This window comes from Manacus candei, unplaced genomic scaffold, assembly GCF_025592945.1.
Source record: "Manacus candei isolate 608988 ecotype Guabito, Panama unplaced genomic scaffold, ASM2559294v1 h1tg000005l, whole genome shotgun sequence".
NCBI lineage: Eukaryota > Metazoa > Chordata > Aves > Passeriformes > Pipridae > Manacus > Manacus candei.
Window position 1 is genome coordinate 25,657,395 of NW_026138053.1, and position 21,772 is coordinate 25,679,166.

The 21,772-nt window shown below is 43.9% G+C and overlaps 3 protein-coding genes across 12 annotated transcripts in view; 1 reads left to right on the top strand and 2 right to left on the bottom strand.

Moving 5' to 3' along the window:
* The first annotated feature begins 1,176 nt into the window (after positions 1–1,176).
* Positions 1,177–3,900, top strand: MRPS14 (mitochondrial ribosomal protein S14). Its single transcript, XM_051794695.1, has 3 exons — positions 1,177–1,276; positions 1,941–2,099; positions 3,400–3,900. Exons 1-3 carry the CDS (start codon positions 1,238–1,240, stop codon positions 3,580–3,582), a joined length of 381 nt encoding a protein of 126 aa, XP_051650655.1. The 5' UTR covers positions 1,177–1,237; the 3' UTR covers positions 3,583–3,900.
* A 1,173-nt stretch (positions 3,901–5,073) lies between these two features.
* CACYBP (calcyclin binding protein) lies at positions 5,074–10,584 on the bottom strand. Its single transcript, XM_051794492.1, has 6 exons — positions 10,454–10,584; positions 9,667–9,859; positions 8,917–9,013; positions 8,295–8,394; positions 6,843–6,937; positions 5,074–5,393 (listed from the first exon to the last, which is right to left on the bottom strand). Exons 1-6 carry the CDS (start codon positions 10,472–10,474, stop codon positions 5,234–5,236), a joined length of 666 nt encoding a protein of 221 aa, XP_051650452.1. The 5' UTR covers positions 10,475–10,584; the 3' UTR covers positions 5,074–5,233.
* A 3,044-nt stretch (positions 10,585–13,628) lies between these two features.
* RABGAP1L (RAB GTPase activating protein 1 like) overlaps positions 13,629–21,772 on the bottom strand; it is a 229,467-nt gene continuing 221,323 nt past the window's right edge. For all 10 annotated transcript variants that reach the window (XM_051793884.1, XM_051793894.1, XM_051793904.1 and 7 more), the window contains 4 exons: positions 21,644–21,727; positions 21,078–21,149; positions 19,800–19,997; positions 13,629–19,449 (listed from right to left, as the gene is read on the bottom strand). In XM_051793884.1, coding sequence (XP_051649844.1) covers positions 19,294–19,449; positions 19,800–19,997; positions 21,078–21,149; positions 21,644–21,727 — 510 coding nt within the window. In that variant the 3' untranslated portion in view covers positions 13,629–19,293. The remainder of the gene's footprint in view (positions 19,450–19,799; positions 19,998–21,077; positions 21,150–21,643; positions 21,728–21,772) is intronic.

Here is a 21,772-nt window from a genome sequence, read left to right on the forward strand (position 1 = left end):
CCAACCTGGCCAGTTCTTCCAGATTATTCCATACTTCTGCACAGAGTAATATACCAGGCATCTCAGTTAAACACTGGGCATGCAGACAACAAGCAGCTTGACAAACCGAGAGAATCTAGCTTCTTGAATGACTTTTTGGAAACAGCTGATACAAATGGAAAATTCAATCAAAACTATTAATTCAATATCAAAACCTTAATGCATGTTCTCCCTGAAATCAGGACTTATTTAAAATGCTGCGTAAGTCCCCGTCAGTGAACAGGACAGTTTCTCTCACTGAATAAGAACAACAGAAGCAGAATTTTCCCATGTTTTTCACTGTTTGGGGTTATGATTATTCAATTTTTTCTGTAAAGTGCTGTAACTTACCCAAAAGTTTGGGTATTAGGAAAGGGTTCTTCCCCCAGAGGGTGGCTGGGCACTGAACAGCCTCGCCAGGGAAGTGGGTCACGGCATCAAGTCTGACAGAGTTTATTAAGTGTTTGGACATCGCTCTCAGGGACACAGTGGGAGTGTTGGGGTGTCCTGCTCAAGGTCAGGTCCTTGTGAGTCCTTTCCAACTCGGGATATTCCATGATTCTATGATTCAAAATTCATGAGTTGAAAAAAAACAAAACAAAACAAAACCAAAACCCCCACAAATGACAGATAGAAATTTAGGAATATTTCTAGGCGATAAGCAAGCAAAAAACCTCCCAAGAAACAAAACTCACCCAGCCTTTAGGAAAGCTGTTGGCAGATAACCTGTCCCACAGCAGGGACAGGCGGGCAGGACACGTGGTGTTCCACACAGGGACCCCACAACGGCGGGGCGATGCCTCTGCATCACATTTTCCTGCTAGGACAGCTTTCATTGTCACTTTTACAGCCTTTCCCCACACCCGGGATCCCTTTGCTCCACCCGCGGCCGGACCCTGACGTTTCTGTGGCAGAGCCAGCTTCCTCTAAAGACGAGTGGTGCCAGCGAGCCCTGACAGCAGCTCTGGGGCACACAGCACAGCCCTCTGACCAGCTGGGGCTCTCATCACGCTTCCAGCCGCAGAACCATCAGGAGCTGCGGGGATGGAGCGGCAGGGAGGGGGGAGCTGCGGGGATGGAGCGGCAGGGGGGGGGGCAGCTGCGGGGATGGAGCGGCAGGGAGGGGGGAGCGCCCGGGAGGGGGGAGCGCCCGGGAGGGGGGAGCGCCCAGAAGGGCCACACCCGCCATGCCCGCGCGCACGCGCGGCGCGGTGACAAGATGGCCGCGCTAGGCTGGGTGCTGAGGGCGGCTCGGCAGGTCAGAGCGACTCCATCCATCCCTCCCTCCCTCCCCGCTCTTCTTCGGGGCCATGTGCCCGGCCGGGGTAACGGGCAGCGGGCAGGGGGGCTGCGGGTGTTGTTAGATGGCTGCGGGCTCGGCCCCAGCCCCGCGGCGGCCCGGACTGCGCGGGTCGGGTGTAACGTGGGTTCGGTGTAAGTTGGGGCTCGCTGTGCCTCCCTTAGCGTGAACTCCTCGGCGCCTTCGACAGCCAAGCTGGGTCACACGTTACCCTTCTTATACCTCATGGCAGTGTGCAGCTTCCTCACGAGGGGCAGCACCGATCTCTGCTCCCTGTGACCGGTGACAGGACCCAGGGAAGGGCTGGAGCTGTGCCAGGGACGGTTCGGTTGGATCTCAGGATAAGATTCTTACCCCAGAGGGTGGTTGGGCACTGACCAGGCTCCCCAGGGCAGTGGTCACGGCCCCAAGGCTGCCAGAGCTCCAGGAGCGTTTGGACAACACTCTCAGGGATGGGGGGAATTGTTGGGGTGTCTGTGCAGGGCTGAGATTGGACCCAATAATCCTTGTGGGTCCCTTCCAACTCACAGCATTCCATGAGTCATGGAAATAACAATTCTTATGTAACTGGGGCAAACTACATGCAGCAGGCAGGTGTGACAAACTTCATTTCTTGAACTAGGTTCTCCCCTCACCCTGCCCAGGGCAGGTGCGGACCTACTACGTGGACTGGAGGATGCTGCGGGATGTCAAGAGGAGGAGGCTGGCCTACGAGTACGCAGACGAGAGGCTGCGGATCAACGCCATCCGGAAGAACACCATCCTTCCCAAGGAGCTGCAGGTACCAGCAGCCACCCCACAGCTGTGCCCGGCCAGGGCACGAGCCCATGCGTGGCTCTCACTGCTGTGATGTGCTCCGGGTCACTTTATAGACCCAGATGGCTGTGCCGGGTCACAAGTGCTTGTGTTTGCCCAGCTCACGAGCACAGAATGTCATATTGCAGTTACCTCAGCCTTTTGGGGGTGTGTACAACAACACTATTTGCCTGACTGGAGGATGTGTGTGCTGGGTTGTGGGGTTTTTGAAAAGTGCTTCTCATGTAAGCAGCACATGTAACACTAAATACAGTGAAATCACATTTTTTCCTCCTCATGCTGTCACTACTATACATTCACAAACCTATTTTCCTTATTTCTGATAATATGTGATGTTACATGGTTACTTTTATAGCTTCCTAAATAAACTTTAGATTTATTTTTTTTTGCTTATTTAAAGACCTGGAAGCCTCATCCAGCCAAAACCAGCAATTTGATCAATTAGAAATGCTTAATTTTACTTCTTGCCTGAGCTACAGGCATGTGAAGGCTGCATCAGATCTGGCTGTTGGATCTGTTCATAAAAATGCACATATTCACTGCTGTGCTCTCAGCAGAGTGCCTTACTAAGCACTAAAAACATTTGCAAGTATCAGATTATTCCTGTATATATTGGATCTGGCTATACCTAGTTATGGCAAGATCCTTTTACACTTAAAACATCCTGAGAGACAAAATGTATGAATTTGCTTTTATATATTGATTGTACCATTCTCTTGGTAAGTCTGGCTGCTGTTGGATGTTCTTACAGGACAAAACCAAGAAACACTGGAGAAAAAAAAACAAAAGAAAGCCCTGTAACACCTTCCAAAGTACACTGTATGTGACCCCTTTTACTGACATCAAAGCATGTTACCTGGGCAGGTAGTTAATAAAAAACACGTATTTAATTCAGCTTATCTTAAAGAATTAGCCCACCCTGCAACAAGGAGAAAGCCAAGTGGATTTTTGACTAACTATAATTCCTGGCTTGAGGTTGTTCAGTCTGTAATAAGGTTAAATTTTGGGTCTATTAAAGGGCTAGCCCACCCTGGCACATGGACAGAGACAGGCCGATTTGACTATAATTAGTGGCTTGAGATTGTTCTGTCTGTATAATAAGGCTAACTTTGGGGTCTCCATGTGGATCAGTTTACATTCACTGTTGGGATGCCCAGAACGAAAGGGCTGAGTGAGGAAGACAGCAAAGTTCACTTGTGAGGTGGTAGAGAAGCTTGTGGTGGTACCTGCACAAGTTAACTCAGTGCTGTGGCCTTCTGCTTTAGGAAGTGGCTGACAAGGAGATCGCGGCCCTGCCCCGGGACAGCTGCCCTTCGAGGATCCACAACAGGTGTGTCCTGACGTCCCGCCCCCGGGGCGTGAGGCGGCGCTGGAGGCTCAGCAGGATCGTTTTCCGCCACTTTGCTGACCACGCTCAAGTGTCCGGGGTGCAGAGGGCCATGTGGTGATCACCAGGGGATGTGCATTCAGGCAGAAAACACAAAGCAGGCTCATTTGTGCATGTGAGCAATTAAAGCGAGACTGTCCTGCCTGAGAGTCCAGCATCAACATCAAATAAATAAGGGAAAGGACGAGAAGTTGTGCTGATTCATTAACCTCACTGGAGTGCAGTTGGTATCAGCTGACAAGCAGCACAACTGCACTAAATCAGTCTGTGTGAGAGGCAGTTTGATTCTGAGGAAGTTCCCTACCCGATGGTTGCAGAACTAAGCCGAGGTTTGTGGTATGGGCAGTGTTAGAAATAAAGACATACAGCACAAGGCTCATTTAAGTTGGTTTTTTTTTTGCCACCATATGGTAAGTTCACAGTAATCTGGGTAAAAGCATAAATGAAACTGCACAACAGGGCAGTGGTATTCTGCCACAAACAAGGGTGAGCACAGACTGGGGATAAAACATGGCCTCTAGATACTCTTGCTATGCAATATATATTTATATTGACAACGAGACAAAGTGGCTAAAGGACCTGTTAGAAACTACAACGTGCTACCATTTCTCTCCTGTCTGTAGTGCAGCGCTTGGTCCAATGCTTCAAAAACAAGGTAGCAAGTAAGTCCTAGTCCAGACCCTAACAATAGAGTAGTGGCTTCCTTAAGTCCTAAGGTAACAACAAATCTGCCCTTGGGAGCCTCATGAGAAGGAAGCAGGAAAAACACAGTAACAAGCCTGCTGCTAAGCTCATGTTTGCCCTGCACTCTTCTTCAAAGCAATGCAATAAAGGGGCAGTGGCTGCTCTGTCCAGCAGTGGGGCTGAGAGGTGGCAGTAAAGAGGCCAAATACCACTAGCAGCAAAGTGACAGCAACCCATGACCCCCAGCTGAGTCACATTTTGGAGTATAAGCTATCTGAATACACTTCTTACTCTGTTTCCTTAGAACCCTTGAGAGGTGATAGGCAAAGTGGAGCTGATCCCTCTTTTCTTCACACACTGCTAGAGCCAGGGCAAGCTCCCTGTCCAGCATCAACAGCTTACTGCTCTCCTGTGACTGATGCCACCTCAGAGACACCCCAGGGAGCTCAGAGTTGGCACTAAAGAGCTGCTTACATTTCCAAAATTCCTAAGAGGTTAAACAGCCAGTAATTAATTTCTGAGAGTAATTATTAAATTTTAATACCACAGGATTAACACCACACTGTTTCTGCTTAAGTATCAAGCGCACAGCACAGTGGTTCTGCTTTCTTCAGTTCTTCACTTTCCCACATCTAATCAAAAAGCCACACCCTGTGTAGTGAGCATGACATTAGTCCCGACAACCACATGGGTACAGCTGCCATGTGTACTGGCAACAGAGGCCTTGATACATCCTACTTTAGGATTCCTTTACTTTTATATTCTCTTCTTGGTCTCACAGCACTCCCCACTCATCTGAGATGCTTTTTCAAGGAGAGGTAAGGATATACCTATGCTCCACTCCTCAGGAAACCGTGAACCACTTGACTGAAGGAAATGCTTTATAAGCTATTTTATTTAAATATTTTCTCCAACCTGAAATGGAAAATGACTGTCTTTGCTTGGAAGAAGGTCGTATAAACGATGATCTTTGCAGCACAGCATGTCTCACATGGAAGATCGGTATTAAGGCGGCTCACAGAGTACTTTCAGATATCCATTGGTATGTCCCCTTTGTACTGCTTTTCTCTGCTTTCCACCCAGGCCTTGTTGATGGTGCGCTTCATCTCATCGTCCCCTTCTGCGTACATCTTTTTTAAAATGTTCATGAGCCCTTCACTGGGATCTGCCGTGTCGTAGGCAGCCTTCCTGCAAGACACACACATGAGGAGGTCAGGTATATCTAGCAACTCTGGGCAAAAAATTAAATGCTAACATTTGTTTGAAATATCCTGGTAACAGTGAGGATTTTGCTTTGGTTAAGTCTTTAGATCATGGCGGTCTCACTCAGGTTCCAAGCAGGGAGAATCCTAAGGAGCATCCTTAAACCAAGAGCCAAGTTGATTGGTGTACCCAGAGATGTCCTGTGGGGCGGGAGGGCATTTTGACGGGAAGCATTTTGCACCAAACATGACCTGGAGGCACTGCCCTACATTAATTTTAAGAAGCAGATGTGAAATAGAACAGACACAGAAAGTGCCAATAACAGTGTTACGTGACAGGCGAATAAAACCAGAGAAACGACCACACTGAGCTCTTTAAGTGACCACATTCACAACCCAAAAGGCTTTTTTCTTCTGCTTCCCATTTTTCAGCCAGCCTCCAGAGGTTCACTGGCTCCTTTTTAACACCTTGCATTTCAAAGCAGTTTTCTCAGCTGAGAAATTGTGCCACCTGCACAGTCACTACCTAGGCAGGACACTGCCCCTACCACCCAACTATACATAATGCCCTCTCTGGCAAAACTGCCTCTATCCCATTTTCCAAAATCCTCTAGGTAGCTCCTTGTGCAGTCTAGCTACAAAACATGGCAGAGCACAACAGATCAGCAGAGGGAGCAAGTTCCCCACGCCCTGGGCTAAGCACCAGCTGTGCAGACCCCAGCGCTCAGAAGCTGGGGGGTGTGTTTGTATATAAAATCATTATATGATATACATTTATATATATACATATATATATATATGAAAGTTTCTTGTCCCCAGGTGTTTCCTGCTGTCATATGCCTATATATGTCTAAGCTGCCTGCTGCTCCAAAGCACTTCGAGTGATTCAAGTTGGCTTGGGACTTTGGAAAATCATCTAAGTAAATAAAGACCTGTCTGGCCAAAAGCAGGCTAGGACTTTTGTGCAGGCACTTCACACAGAGGTGACAATAATTATTTAGACCAGCAGAGCTGCAGGAAATATATCGATGTATTTCTATACAATATACCTACCTGAAAAAGTCACCTCACTAGAGCAGCTTCTGCAATGAATGCAGCCATCAAAGTGCAAATGAATCCTTAATTGGTTGAATCCCTTTGCCAATCTCACCGCAGCTCTTTCTCTTGTATTTCCCATGATGCAGCCTTCACCATGAGCAATAAAACAGTAGAAGAGTGCCAAACAGCTACTGAAAGTGTATCTCCTCTACTGCCAGTCCTACAAGCACCAAAAAAAAATCCCCCAAAAACCTCAAACATCTTAGGGGCCTGTCCCCCAGCCCAGTGATTCAGACTCTGGCTGCAGTCAGTACAGTACAGACCTCTTCCAGCAGTCCTAAGGGAACATGGAGAACAAGAAATGGAAAACAAGATGGAGGGTTGAAAGGACACTTACTCTTTCTCTTTGCTTTCTTTTTCCACTTGAGTGAGACAATCCCATTTTTCCTCCCGCTTCTTCTTACACATCACAAGGACCGTGTCTGTCTTTATCTGTATGATGAACACCAAGGCATGAGTTTAGAATGCTACATGAAGGGATCCTGGTTACAATGAATAAGATTAGCTTATAACATAAACCTCTTCCACATGCACAAATTCCTGAAAGGTTTCTCTCAGTTATTCATTATTATGTAGCCTACAAAAATTATAGCATGTGCTCAGCTTTAAGGCACGAAGTATTAACCTCACTGTGAACAATTTAAATGGTGTGGTAATTAGAATTCTAGTACAGAACTACAGTACCAATACAGAAGAACATTAAGTGCTGCATAAACACCGTTCAGTGATTCTCGGGATGCTCAGGTACCCAGGGCTGCCTTGTAGAGGGTCTAGACTTCGTACTGGACTTCTCCAAGCACACCAAGTTCAGGTAGACGCTCTTCCAATTTCTCTCTCCAAGGATGAGAAACTAGTTTTAGGGTATTGCTTAATCTTGCAGCATGTTTGCAAGTTACAAACAAAGCCTGTTTAACTGCAACCCTGACCTAAATTTCGCAAAGAACTCCCACTTGCCACAGCAGACAAGAGTGCTGTTGCTTCGCAAGTACGTGACCACTGCTCACTTTCAGCCCATATTAAAAAATCACCAGAGCATCACCTTCATTTATTTCAGCTGTTACAATTTCACTCTATCCTAGTTTTAGGGCAATTTCAAATTGAACCATCATTTCTTCCCATCGTGCAGCATCTTCACCAGGTGCAGCAGAGAACACACACGGGGTGTGCGACACCTCCCTAAGCCTGGAAAGTTGCTACAAGTAGCAGAGCGTGGATATCACCAGCTGCAGTCAGCAGCAGTAAAATGTTATTAATGTTCTGGTTTCAGTTGGGATAGAGTGAATTTTTCCCTTGGAAAATTAACCCCAGCAGGGGTTAAACCACACCACCAGTGTTCAGTTCTGGAGCAATACACCCTTACCAAGGCAGAGCACGTCTCAGACTTTGCTTTGGGAATTAAGCCTCTTTAGGCTTCCCAAGATTTCATTCTGCAGACAAATCTCTTAGACCTTAAAACTGCAGAAAATTTCTCAGAGGTATTTAAAAGATACAAATGGATGCTTGGTGGAATTTTCTGCTTAATTATTTCTGAAATCCTGTTGGAGAGCTACTAAAAAAAAAAAAGCATAGTATATCCAGACACAATCTTTTGAAATAGGATTCCAGAGTCTAATTCCACAGTTATGACAATCACAGATTAATAAGAATCACATTCACAGTGCAGAGACTTTACAGTAGAAGGGAAAGACTGAAGGTTAGGACCGAGTCTCCTGAAATAATCAGGCAATGAACGTGATACTTTGTGAGGGACCTAAATTATCTCTTAACAGACAAGGTGTCTCAAACAGACCTTTCTAGAGCTGCCTTCCACAGAGATGGGCTTCAGGAGGTTGTTGAAGGTCATGGTATAGTTCTTTCCATTCAGGTTCTTCACCAGTAGATCAAATGACCTGGAACCAGAAAGTGGAGGGAGGAAAGGCACAAATATTCCAATCATTGCAATGTCTGAAAACCCTTTAGCAGATCTATTTCTTGGGAAAGCAGGTCAACAGGCTTGGATTAGTTTCTTCCCAGGGCTCTCAAATGTTCAGTTGAATTTTAACACTAAGAAATTAAAAGGACAAATCCTGACTTCACAACAAATCAAGATCTTCAGGGTCCTTTCTACTAAACTCCTACAACCTTGGAAAGGCAGATTTCTTTAATGTATATTTAAGTTCTATCAGCATCAAAAAACCAGGGCTGACACTAGATGTCCTGTCGAGCGTGGTGAGGTGCAACAAGCACTTGCAAAATGAAAACATCCTGATACCCTCTAAGGAGAGCTGTACTTAAGAGTATGTCCTGAGTGCTACTAAGAGCTAATACAGCTCAAGTTTTAAAAAAGAAAAAGGGAGTGGGGAGTAAGGGTTTATCCAACACTCCTGCATTTCAAACAGCGTTCTTGTTGTGGTACAACCAGATGAACTCACCTCTCTGTGAAATTCACCTGCACATTCTCAGCTGGAAGCTTCTGGACTCCATTTAAAGAGATGTAAATCTTCACAAACTTATCTGACTGATCCCAACCTGCAAGTGAAAAAACAGAGATTAACTTCTACTTTTCCTCCATAAGCTTCATACATTCCATTCCAACTCACTCCACAAACTCCCCTAGAATGACTACGAACTCTGCCTTACTGAAACAATCCTCAGAGGGATAGGGGAAAACATGAATTATTCAGAAATAACTCGAGAGCAAAAGGAGGTCTTTACATGTAGCCCTGTTCCCTAATTCCTGCAAATTCTGAGAAAAAACATGCATCAGCTGAGGTGAAAGGAGAGCAACCCCATCTGTGCAGGGGGACTTGGACGCAGCTGTCTGCTCCTGCTGCAGTTTCCTTGACCCACTTTTTCCCCTACTCCCTGCATCTTGAGCAATTCCCTCTCCTCTCACCTACATGGCAAGCAGAGAAGCCAAACCTCACTCCTTCACTTCTGCTAAGCATTAGGTAATGGAAAAATACCAGCTGGTACACCAGGGATCCTTAATGCATCGCACCAGGACCATCACACACACTGGGGTTGGCATGGCAGGGTAAGCACGTGGTACCTTTAAAGTGGGGTCCCCAGTATGAAATAAAAACTTAAAAAGGTTTTGCTATAATGATAAGTGGCAACTCTAACTCACAGTAATGCCACCCTGCCTTCTCTTCAGAGAGATGCTAGAAAAATAATCCTACCATAATTGTTTATTTTCACTGTGTACCCTCCCAGCGACGACTTTTCTTCCTCTGCCACATCTTTGGGCTTGGGCAGAGGCTGATTCTTGATTTCTATCTCCAGCTTGTGTTTCTCTGCCAGCAGGACATCATGCACCCGCTTCCTCGTGGCCTTCGTGAGCAGTTCTTTAACCTCCTCCAGATCTTTCTGCAGCTGGTTCAAAACCAAAAGGTCACATATATATTAGACACAGTTCTTTGTGCTCAGGGCTCACAGCTGAGCTCTTTGCGACAGTTTCCCATTTTCCAGAAGCTTCACATTTATCAGGTCATTAGTTTTGTTAAACCCAGAGCCATCCCTTCCTCACCCCCTGTGAGATATACATATATATGTCCTGTGGATATATAACCATATAAAACCATATATATAGAACCATCAAATCTTAATTCACAGAATGGCAGAACGGGTCCAGTCGGAAGGAACCACAATGTGTCACCTTGCCCAGCCTCCCTGCTCAGGCAGGGCCACCCTAGAGCACATGGCTATTGAGGCTGGGAAAAACCCTCCAAGATCATCAACTCCAACAAGTTTTAAGCTTTCAATGTCTAACCCTTCATCATTTAAGAAACGACCCGAACCGACAGGAGCCGGGCGGATGGCACGGTTCCCCCGACACGCCCCGCCGCAGGGGGAGACCCCCGCAGCCCTTGGCGACCGCATGGGCTGCCGCTCCCACCCCGCTCCCGCCCGGGCACGGACCGCAGCGCCCGGGGACGGCGAGGCCGGAGCCGCCGGAAGCCGCCTCACCTCCTCCCGCGCCGCGGCCATGGCGGCTCCCGCTGAAAACTCTGGAACCTTCCGGCCGCGGGAAGTGACGAGACACCGCCCGCTCCGCCCCTCAGGAGGCGGGACATGGAGCCTTCCCGCCCCCGGGCGCTAAGGGGTACGAGCGACATGGGGCGGGACATGGGGCGGGACATGGGGCGGGACATGGGGCGGGACATGGGGCGGGACATGGGGCGGGATATGGAGCCTTCCCGTCCCCGGGTGCTGAGGGGCGGGCGGGATCAGGAGCTTTCCCCGCCCCGAGGCTCTGAGGGGCGGGCGGTGCCGCCCTGAATTTGCTGAATTTGCAAGGGTCTAGGAAGGAAACCATTTATCCTTTGAAGGCGACATAACGGCATGGTCTAGGTTGACCTTGCTGCTATCTCTGGTCTCTTCAAAAAACAAATGGCAACAAGAGTTACGCTTATATAGTGGTTTGCATGAATATCTATGTCTAATGACTTGGTTACGAGAAGCCTTGTTTTGATTTTCAAACCTTTTGTCATGATTTCACGGAGTTTCACTGTAACTGTCACCTGTCTTGCTCCGGTCACTCGTATCTCATGTGTGAGAGCACACCTTGTTTTGTAGGAGGACTTTGCTATAACTCTGTGAGGGGCCGGAGGCTGAGGAGCTCCCTGCGGCGGGCAGGGAGCACGTTTTCTTTTGGTCATCAGATTTCTCCCACTGGTTTTATGGCAGACGCCACAGAGCTCATGGCTGCGAAGGCCTCAAATAGTTTTGCAAAACAACATACTGTTTTCCTTTTTCAGGTAAAGAATATCAGGTTGATGCAGTGGAGTTAATAATGATGAAAAGGGAAGAAATTTGGGTTCCCAGCCTTTAAAGGGAACAAGGCTCATAAACTGAGTGCCCCTTTCTCTGTTGGCTCCTCATTTTCACGGAAAAGATTATTAAGGTTGGAAGAGACCTCCAAGGTAACTCCAACACGGTTTAAGCTTTCAAGTTCTAATCTTTCATCAGTAAAAAACCCCAATTCAAACTAACAGCAGTTGGGTAGATGGCACAGCTCCCCAAACACGCACTGCCTCAGGGAAATCCCTCACAACAGTGAGCTTTCTAGAGCAAAACCAGAGTCTAAGTTACTGCTGGGAAGTTTTTCCTAACCTGTAATGTCACAATGTGTTCTCAGGGAGTAAGAGAAGATTTACTTATCAAACCATCTGGAAGGAAATGTAGCTTTTATTCACAAAATGTGGCTGTATGTGTGTAAAAATACACCGGTGTAATGCTACCAAAATTCTCTTTAAGCATTTTCCTCATTGAAAGAAAAAGATGGTTCTCACAATTCTTACTAAATCAGCACTTTGAGCACCAACAAAAAAGTTTCTATATCCCCAGGTTCCTGCTGGGCATTAAGATTTCCCACAAAAACAAAAGTAGACAAGGCAACATCAATCCTTCTCTCAGTAGGAATGTGGAGGAGGGAGCATTTGCTTCCAGATGTCCTTTATAAACAGTGGAAACCAAGGCAGGACACAGCCCTTCAGTGTTTAAAAAGTCAATTTCTGTAAAAAAAGGTACCAGTGAGAACAACTGTTTTACCAAGTTGGGGAATTCCAGCTCATTTGCCGATTTATGAGCTTAGGTTTTGGGGTTTTTTTCTCTTCTAAAGTGAATATCCAGGAATTAATTAGTCTGTGAGGATATTTACTTTGCAGAGGTATGGAGAAATTTGATGATGAATTCACAGAAACCCTGAAGCCAAGGATTGATATTCAAGTCTGCATTCCCCACAGCAGTTTTAACAGATGTTGTAGTGAGGTGTTTATTATAACCCTCTGCTGCAGTGCTTCAGAATCTGCAGTTGGGAAAGATCTGCAAAATTAACTGTGATTATGTTTTTTTTTCACAGGAACGAGCTTAAGCCTGACCATCTTCAGGAACAGCATTTGCAGACAGGATAATTGATTTTATCCAGAAAATATAATATGGTCAACTGGAATTTACTTCCATGGCATGATTTCTCAATTTCTAAATAAGCAATTTCTGCTTATTCAGAAATTGCTTCCTTACGATCTTTCTGTTGAACAGCCACTGAGACAGGAAAAAACCTGTGTTTTCTTCCCTTATATTTTTTCCTTTGAGTCTCTCCACTCTCAGCTGTGGTCTTATATTAGGAAGTGCTCTTATTTGGTAAATTTGTACATTAATTTCTAGGAGGAAAATGCTTTCATTACTCCATAAATGAATTTGAGCCTGCAATTTGCTTTTTTTCCCATGAGATTTAAAAAAACCCAAACAAAACAACAGTGTTTGTTTCCTTAAATCAGGAGCATTTCAGCACCCGTGGCACTTCCCTTTGAGTGGCAGCTTCCACGTGGAAGAGTTAACCACTCTTGTCATGTAAAAACAAGCTCCACACAGGTCTCCTGTGCACAAAGCTGCAGCAGCATCTGGATGCTGCATCTTCTCCTGACAAACACTTTGGATAGTGATGTGGAGGTAAATCAATACAAAATGTTACGCCTGGTAAATTTAATCTTCAGCTTTTCTCCCTCTTTGCCTTCTTATCTTCCCCTGAAGTGCTGTGTGCTTTTCCAGCTATCTGGGAACAACGGCTGTTCATCTCAGGTAATAGAAAAGAAATCCCAGAGCAGTTGCTCACGTGGAAAAATGGTTTTATAAATCGCTTGGATACTTCTGACTGTGGTACATTCTGCCCGGTCCTGTTCTTGCTCAGCTGTGCCTCTCTTTGGAGTTCGTTTCCAGTGTCTTGCTGTTTCCTTCTGCTCCCTGTGTCTCTTCCTGCAGGCATGCTGCCTCATGGCTCACTTGTACTCCAGGGAAGTGGGAAGTCCTTACCAATATCAACTGTTGGTAAGTATCCCCAGCCTTTAGGAAAAGCATTCTCTGTGCTGGAAACCAGACTGGCATTTGGAGCAGAGGACCAGGGTGACCTGTTAGCTCTCTGGCACAGCGACTTGTGGACAGGTTCCCTAAGGGTTGGGTTGGAATTAGCTGAGTAGCACACACATTTTGGACAGCTCATCTGCTGAGTCACTGGTGCAACAGAGCTGCTTGAACAGAACCAGCTGCATCACAAAACCTGACACAGCAGCTGCTTACTCCTGCCAAGAGATTGAAGCTGTTTCTTAAGCAAATGGCTCAGGAAAATAAGCACCTTATTCCCATGTTGTTGTTCTTTTCCATTTATTTTACAAGGCATTGTTAACACAATGATAACAAGGTACTGATCCAAACAATTCATTAACAATTAAAAAAAGTAAACATTTTTTGTGACCATGTACATTGAATTGCACTTTTAATAACAAGCATTACACTTATATTTCCATGTCATACTTTATATAATACATGGATGATTTACTCAAGTACTGGCAGTACTGAATTGTTCTCAGTTAAAAGTCTGATCTCTCTGTGATGCTCTTTTTTTGCTAACTCTTTAGAAAGATTTGTGAACTTGGCACACATACAGATCACAAAGGCAATTCCAAACCTGGAAAACTTCATTGTAATGGAGTCAGAGCTTTGAAGCTGCTCTGTTTTCAATGGGCTGGAGTGAATCCACCTAAATGGCAGACACGGAGGGAGCTGGATCATGCTTGGGTAGACCCTTTTCTGTACTCACGTACCATCTTTTCCCAGTTCAGAGAAGGCAAGGAATCTTCTTCCCTGGAAAAACAACAGTTCCCAAAGCTCCAGACAGTTCCTGGCACAGCTTTTGAGGGTGGTATCAGCAGCAATGCAAATCCAGGGATTACTGGAAAGAGGGAATTGACACCTGGAGAAAAATCTGGAAACATCTGCTCTTGTTTGCATTGGTAGTACCATCCATGTATTATATAAAATACAAAAATAAGAGAAACTGTAGGGAAATTAGTACAGCCCAGGATTCTGGTGGTATCAAATCACAAATGAAATTTATGATACCAAATCCTTTCAATGTATTTATCCCCTTGCCGTTCAGTTTCTTATATATAATTCTATATATAAGATATAGTTCTCCAAAGATACATATCTATTCCTTTACAGGTTAAATAAAAGCAAGTCCCTGAATAAGAAAATAAGAGGAAGTAATGTCCTAATTCTCTACCCATATCTTTTTTCTTTTTCAGGTAAAAATAGCATGAAATACAATCGGTAGCAAAGCAGTTGGAATCCATGAGAAATGGAGAGACTGTATTCCTGGAGAATTAACCTGTACGTGTTAAGTCACAATCCTGAAGTAATTTGTGTAGACTTCTGACTTGGGAAAGATAGGATCTTGATCAATGCTGAGCATTATTTATCCAGTTGCAAATTCCTTGCATTTCCCAAAAGCCATCTGTGGATTAGCCCAGTTCTAAAGGCTGCTGTGACATGCACCTACCCTAAAACTTGAGAGGTCCAAGCTTGAGTGCTTCATCGCATCTCCCTTTAGTGTTAATGGGACAGCTCCCAGTAGGATATTAGCACAACAGATAGAAATATAATTTGGGGTTACCCTTTGTGTTTGCATGTCTAGGACAGCCAGCTGTGTGCACAGCAGCCCCTTCAGCAGGGTCCCTGTCAGCCACAGCAGCCCCTCAGCCTTGAGGGGAACCTCTCTGCCCTCTCTTCACAAGCAATCAGTGACACTCGCTGTGGTTTTCTCTCCAGCAGCTGGAAGAACACCAGCACTGTGAGGTAAGAGTGCTTCTGGTTTCAAAGCCAAAGGTGTTTGGCCTTAGATGATGCAGAAGTTGCCAGTTATACCCGAGTCTAACAGTAAATCAAAATCAGAGGTATAGTTCTCCTACACATACAAGTAGTTTCATGGATTTCACTGCAGCTACTTAATAGAAGGAAGGGAACAGACCCACCTTGATCCTGTGAGAAAATGTGGCATGTAGCTTCCAATGTGGCTTTTGAGACTTTAGTGCCACTAAATGCAGATTTTTATTTACTCCTTAACTGCCACATTCAGTCAGTGAGTGGCACCATGACCCTGAAGTCAATGGGATACTTCATGCTTTGTCAAGGGGCTGAATTCTTGCAGTTCTTGACTCTCCCTCTCCCCTTGTAAATGACTGTTTTGATTTCGAGTTGTTTTTAACACAATGGCACAGATGATCATTTATCTTCGAAGAAATTTCAAGGGCCAACCAAGAGAAGTCCTTTAAAATGTCTAACAAGGAAAAAAAGTATTGCTTAACCTCTGTAAGCACTTTTTACATAGCTGCAGCAATGTAACTCAGCTGTAGCAAATTAAATCCTAATTAATGGGCAGGACAAGGGTGGGTTTGTCAGCTAGAAGGACTGATTACATGGCTGACTACCTTCCCTGAGACTGGTTTTACTGAACATCAATGCACATGGACCTCAGGGATTTTGCAGTTTCTTGGCTTAACTCCACACATCATATTTTCTATATTTTTTCTTTTTAGTTCTCTCCAGGTATATTTAGAAATGTAAACTAAGTGAAATAAGTTGTATTACTTTAGAATATTATGTTTGGTTTACAAAGATAATACAAGACTAGCTCACAGATGTACCACGTAAGTAAATCAGCCTTGCTTCATTTAGCCTGTAAAGTGTTACAGTCAAAGGAAAAACAACAACTGTTTAAAGTGAAAAAAAGTACTTTTTTCCTTTTTTTGCCCACCATACTGGGCATCTCAGGAACAGATTAGAATCCAACAAGATAAACCAGTTCTAGTAAAAATATTCTTTGGAGGTTTGTCCCTAATCAAAGTAAAGAGTTAATTTCAGAATGGTGCATTCTCAATAACATTAAAAAATAGGATTTAGTTCCACATATATATTTATAAAATTCAAATTATTTTTAATAAGGGTTTGATGTGGACACACAGTTTAATACTGACTCAGAGAAAAAAAGTTAATCGCTCCAGACTTACAAACTCTGTTAGCTGTCAGGGTGCCACACAGAAATAAGAGTTTCAGTGAGACTTTGATGATGTTTCCTGCTGAAAAGCTGAACAAGGAGCCAGCTCTCCCTGACATGGGGAATAAGTGTGCAGGTAGCTCTGTCACACATGCATGTTTTTCCTGCAGGAAGCTAAACTTTCCTGCAGCATCTACAGTCAGCAGGCAGAATTTTAGCTTGCCTGGTTTAATCCTGCAGTCCTACTCCTTTCCTTGTTTCTGAATATTCACCAAGGTAATGCCATAAAGCTATTTCCTTACTCTTTGGGTAGTTTCGAGAAGACACAGTTTCCAGCAAAATGTTACTCTTCCTAATGCCACTGCTACAAACTCTACCTTGGATCTACAGCTGGAAGGTGGAATTCATTTACTGCCTTTATGTCATTGCCTTCTGAAACTTTCTTTTGGTGATGTAAGCCAGCTTCCATCCTACCAGGGTTTGAAAGCATCACAGCTAGCAGGTAGCAAACATGCTTTTGTTCCAGAAAGTCAACTTCCAAAGTCAGAGGGCTCCTACACTGAGAAAAGGGATGTTGTGTCAAAGCTTATTCCATGAACGTGGGGAGATTATTCCCAGTTCCTCTCTGATGAACTGGGGAAGTCCCGCTCCCATGATCTGCTTTCACTCATTGGACCCTTTGAGATGATTTAAACTCAGTCACTTGGCAAAAGACAAATGGGGGGGGGAAGGGGAGGGAGAATCCACCCACATATTTTTTGTTGCTGTTTTTAATCCTCTCCAGTAAGTGCTGTAACAAGGACAAGGGACAGGACTGTACAAGGGGGAGTTGGAGGGGTGAGATCTTTGAGCAGCTGTGAGCTGTTAACTCATCTGCTCAGGGAATCACAGCATTACACATTTTTTCTATTCCTGTCACTGCATTTTTCCAATCAAGGTTTTAAATCCACTCCTACATGTGATTAAAGATAAATGAAATGAGAAATTCAGACACTTGTCAAACCACCAGTGTCACTGGAGGGCACAGTACTCTCAAATGTAACAGTCAGATGTTCACCAGGTATCCTTAAATGTCACTTCAGATTTATTACAAATTCAGATTCACATCTGTGGATGTGTGAAGCAGAACTGGTAACTGAATGACTAATGCTGGGTTTAGTCAGACAAGAGAATGGAAACATTTATGCAAATATTATGAGCAAAAAAGCCATGAGGGAAAAAGACCTTTGCTAATGTTTGCAAAAGAAATTCCTCCTGTTTCCCGTCTTTTTTTTTCCTCACTGTATTAATATTTACAGATAATCACTGTTCTTGCAGGTACATTTTAAAGTACTAAATTTTTTAACCTCTTTTTCTTAAAAGATAGAATGGTGTCAGGATGCTGATTATATTTTGATCTCTACTTCAAACAGCTGACTGCGTTTCAGAATCTTTACTTTGGCACTGGTAACATTAAATCTGTACTACCCTGTTGAAAATAATTCACAATTATGCTTGACAACAAAGCACAAGATGGGTATCACTGAATTTTATTGTACAAAACTGACAAGGTATGGCATTCCTTAGAATTAAAAAAACCCCAACAAAACAGAACTTATGTCCCTGGAACAATTTTGCAAATGGAACAATTAATACACAACCTTTAGTCCAGCAATGACATTTACCTGCAAGACCATCTTTAGACATGACAGGTATAATTAAAAAAATATTCCATCAGTTCAAGCAATAGTTTTAATTTTCCATGAAATAAGTATTTCTATAAACACTTTATGTTCAGTCAAAACAAATGCTTTTAAACTTTCTTACCTTAAGAGATACAAAACAACCAGACAGGTTTGGGAATCACCAGAGAAGTCTTGCCCCACAGGAAAGTCTAGGGTTTGTATTCCACTTGAAAATGCTTGTTTTTATAAAAATAAGTAATACCAACATAGCATTTCCTAACCAAATACTTCTAGCAAACAGATCTTGCTTCTGTGATGTTTTATTCCTCAGTGCAGCACAAGCATTTTGGGTATTTTATTTGATACCTCATTTCTATGTCAAATTTGGAATTTGAATGTAGACCCAGGGAAAGGTTTTCATTAGTTTTATTCATAAAACCTACCCTTTATTGCACAGGATTTATAAAAGGTCAAAACTATGCAAGGTCTTCACTCTCCTTCTCATCAAATGAGCATTGAACAGTTTTCCCTTTATCCCAGTGGAAGGAATTATTCCTCGGAATTCTTAGTATAAACACGAAATTAAAAAAAAAAGGGAACTAGGTAATTTTATGTTAAATTCCAGCTGAGCTGTAAACAGCCATCAAACAACAGCGCTATAAAGAACTGCACTACTTGCATTTCTGAAGGAAAACCAATCCAAACTAAGGGATTGTCAGGGAAGCTCATGAGGGTTGTGCCAGGAGAGCACAAGCCCGTCTCTGCTATGGCCTAAGCTTTACAAAAAGTGCTTATCTGCAGGACACAGTCGCTGCGATAAACGGGGATGGTCCCAGGGCCTGCGGCATCCCAGACACCCGCACACGAACCAGGACTGAGCACACTGTGCTTTCCAGGGAGAGAGTATGCTGCAGTGCTTCACATTTCCCGGTCTCCCTCTTCCTCCAGAAAAAGAAAAAAACCTTTAATACATGACTAATTCGAAATTATTTTTATCTTGCATAAAAGACCTAGGTTTGAAGTATTTATTTAACATCTAGTCATATAAAATGAAGTGTAAAAGTATGACGGTATCAGAACTTGGCTTTCAGCAAGGCAGTTTGGGAAGTAAGAATTCAACATAAATCAGGAATTACTTCCCCCTCCCCCCCTTTGAAAAGGGTCACATCAGAAAATGAATGAAAAACACCGAAGAATTTCACTTCAAGCCTGCAGTCCTGCCTTTTGTCCTTTCCCCAAGAGGAGGGAGCACCGGAAGAACCCTGCAGGGTTTCAGCTGTGTTGTTTGTGCTCTTGTGCCGGTGCGGCCAGAACTATGTGCTCCCCTCTCTGGGGGGCAGGGGCGGCTGGGGCTGTGCTGGGGCTTGCGTGCCTGTGGCCGTTTTGATTGAGTTCAGTGTTTTGCTAAACCAAGAGTTTTTGGCAGCTTGGATTTCGTTCATAAGGGCTCCTCTCTGGTGCTCCAGCTCCTGAGAAAGCAGAATGGTCAGAATTGATAAAAAACAATTAATTAACAAGAAAAAAGCATCCACACACTCAGTCCCTGCAGTCCAGCACTTTCCTTGCAACCTCCCAGGCCAGTGCCTGGGAGAGAAGACAGACTGAAACTGCAGAAACAGCACAAGATATTTAGATAAACAAATAAAAACCTCTGCTCTTTTTCTTTTTAGGACAGATTTTTTTCCTAGAAGTTCACAGATATACAGCCATGCACTTATGTGCTATCTTTTGGAACAATTTTTTGCAGGGTTCAGAGTAATTTTAGACTGAGCACAACGAAGTCAATGTGACCGCCCTGCTGTACTTGGATTCCACATACCTGAATTTTGCACTTGGCTTCCACGAGCTGCAGTTTGGTCTGTGCAAGTTCCAGCTCCATCTCTCTCAGCTGCTTCTTCAGTGCATCCTTCTCATCATCTATTTCAATGCCTTTGTTGTCTGTGCTTACAGCAGGCACCTTCAGAGCCCCCTCCTTGCTGAAAATCTCACTGCAGTGTTTGCAGGCCATCACTTTACCCTGAAATACCCAGAAAGCCCTTTAATCCTTGTTACAGGAGCTGTTGTGCTTCTTGGAAGAGCCTTTTTTGTGTCAGACTGCCTCAATCTCAAACTATCTAATATTGCAGTTTACCAATTTGGCATGAAAAGAATTTCAGAAGTTCACAATTTCCAGGGTATGTTAACCAGTATAAAAATTCCTAAAATCTACCTACTACACTCTGTCTAATCACAGAGACTTTGCTCCTATGTTAGAATTACTCAAGCCCTCTTGCTACTAAAGCTTTGTAGCATTTTGCAGTGAGTGTTTTGTCAGCACGATTCAGGAGAGTAAATTAAACTCTGAGCAGATTAAAAAGCTGGCCTGGCTCACACAAATGAAAACAGGGTATTGAGCTATTTCAGTAGATTATAGGAATATCAATCCTAGAATTATTTTATTTATGTTATTAGCAATAACATAAAAAAGTCACTAAAAAGCAACAAATCCAGTTCAGATTCAGTACTAAAGAAAAATTGAGAACCTACAGCAGAGGGAAAACAACTCTGCCTACTCAGCAGTGACAGAACAGTGGGATAGAATTGTTACGTGATCAGGAAATGTTCACCTCTTATACAGATGTTCTTGGTAAGGGGTTTAGAGAAGGGAGACAAACCCTATGGAAATTCTGGGGATGGCCCAAGCTGTGCCATTTGATTCAATTACTTAAACCAATTCTGCTTAAATTACAGAAAACCAAATATAAACCTTGTCCAATCTGGCCAATTCCAACCCCTCCACTGTGCACACTGGAGAACCAACACGTGGGTTTTTTTTTCTAGAGAGTCCTTTTTTTCCCACCAGTTTATCAAAACATCCAAGCGAATACTCTTTTCTCTACATTTTTACAGGAAAAAGAAAAGCCAAGTATTACATGCATTTCAGTCTGAGAGTTTCACCCTCTCTGATATAAGATAAAGAACTGTGAAAGGAAATAAACTCCTTCCTTGTTTAAATGTGCTGCAAGATGCATGTGGGGCTACTGAACTTTAAAGTTCAGTTAACATTTTGTTCTGTCTGTATCCCGAAACATCCCATATGCAGAGGCATTGTTCTCACCTTCACAACTTCCAGTTCATCTTTACTGGCCGCCTGTTGTTTTTCCAGCCTAGTACTCAGCTGGGAACAGATCTGGAACAGAAAAAGCAGCCTCTTATCTCAAGTTTACTGGACTGAAATAGAACCTGTGCTTTTTAACAACGATTTTTGTTAGAAAAAACATTACTTAAATTCTGCCTCACTCAGGTATGTGCATCCCCCCTAACAAGTCCACTGCTGCTGATCATGATAAAAAAACAGCAGCATTCAATACAGAACCTGAACACAGAGACCAGGACATTTTGTGGATGAATTGGTTTATGACGTTTTTACTGCACTATGTCACAGAGTACAGAAGCATTCACCCAAAAGTACTAAAATTAGCTGAAAGACAGGTTATTCCTGATTGCCTAATTACGAGACTATTAGGAAACCCACAAAAAGATTTATGACAAATTACAACGTTGCTCTCTGAGAGCCTGAGAGGTAGTGGAGCTTATTTAAAGGACGAGATGTGCAATGCTGAAAATTCAGCTCTCGGAACAGGCTGAAAGGAGAAATACAAGAAAGAGCCTCTGGAATGGTACCTGTTTATACTCTGCAATAATGGCTGTGGTTTTCTTGATCTCAGATTCTGCCTTCTCCAGCTGCTTCCTGAAGACTTCCTTCAGCTGGGAAGTGAAGAAGAGAAGTTACCTAGTACACTCACAGAAGTT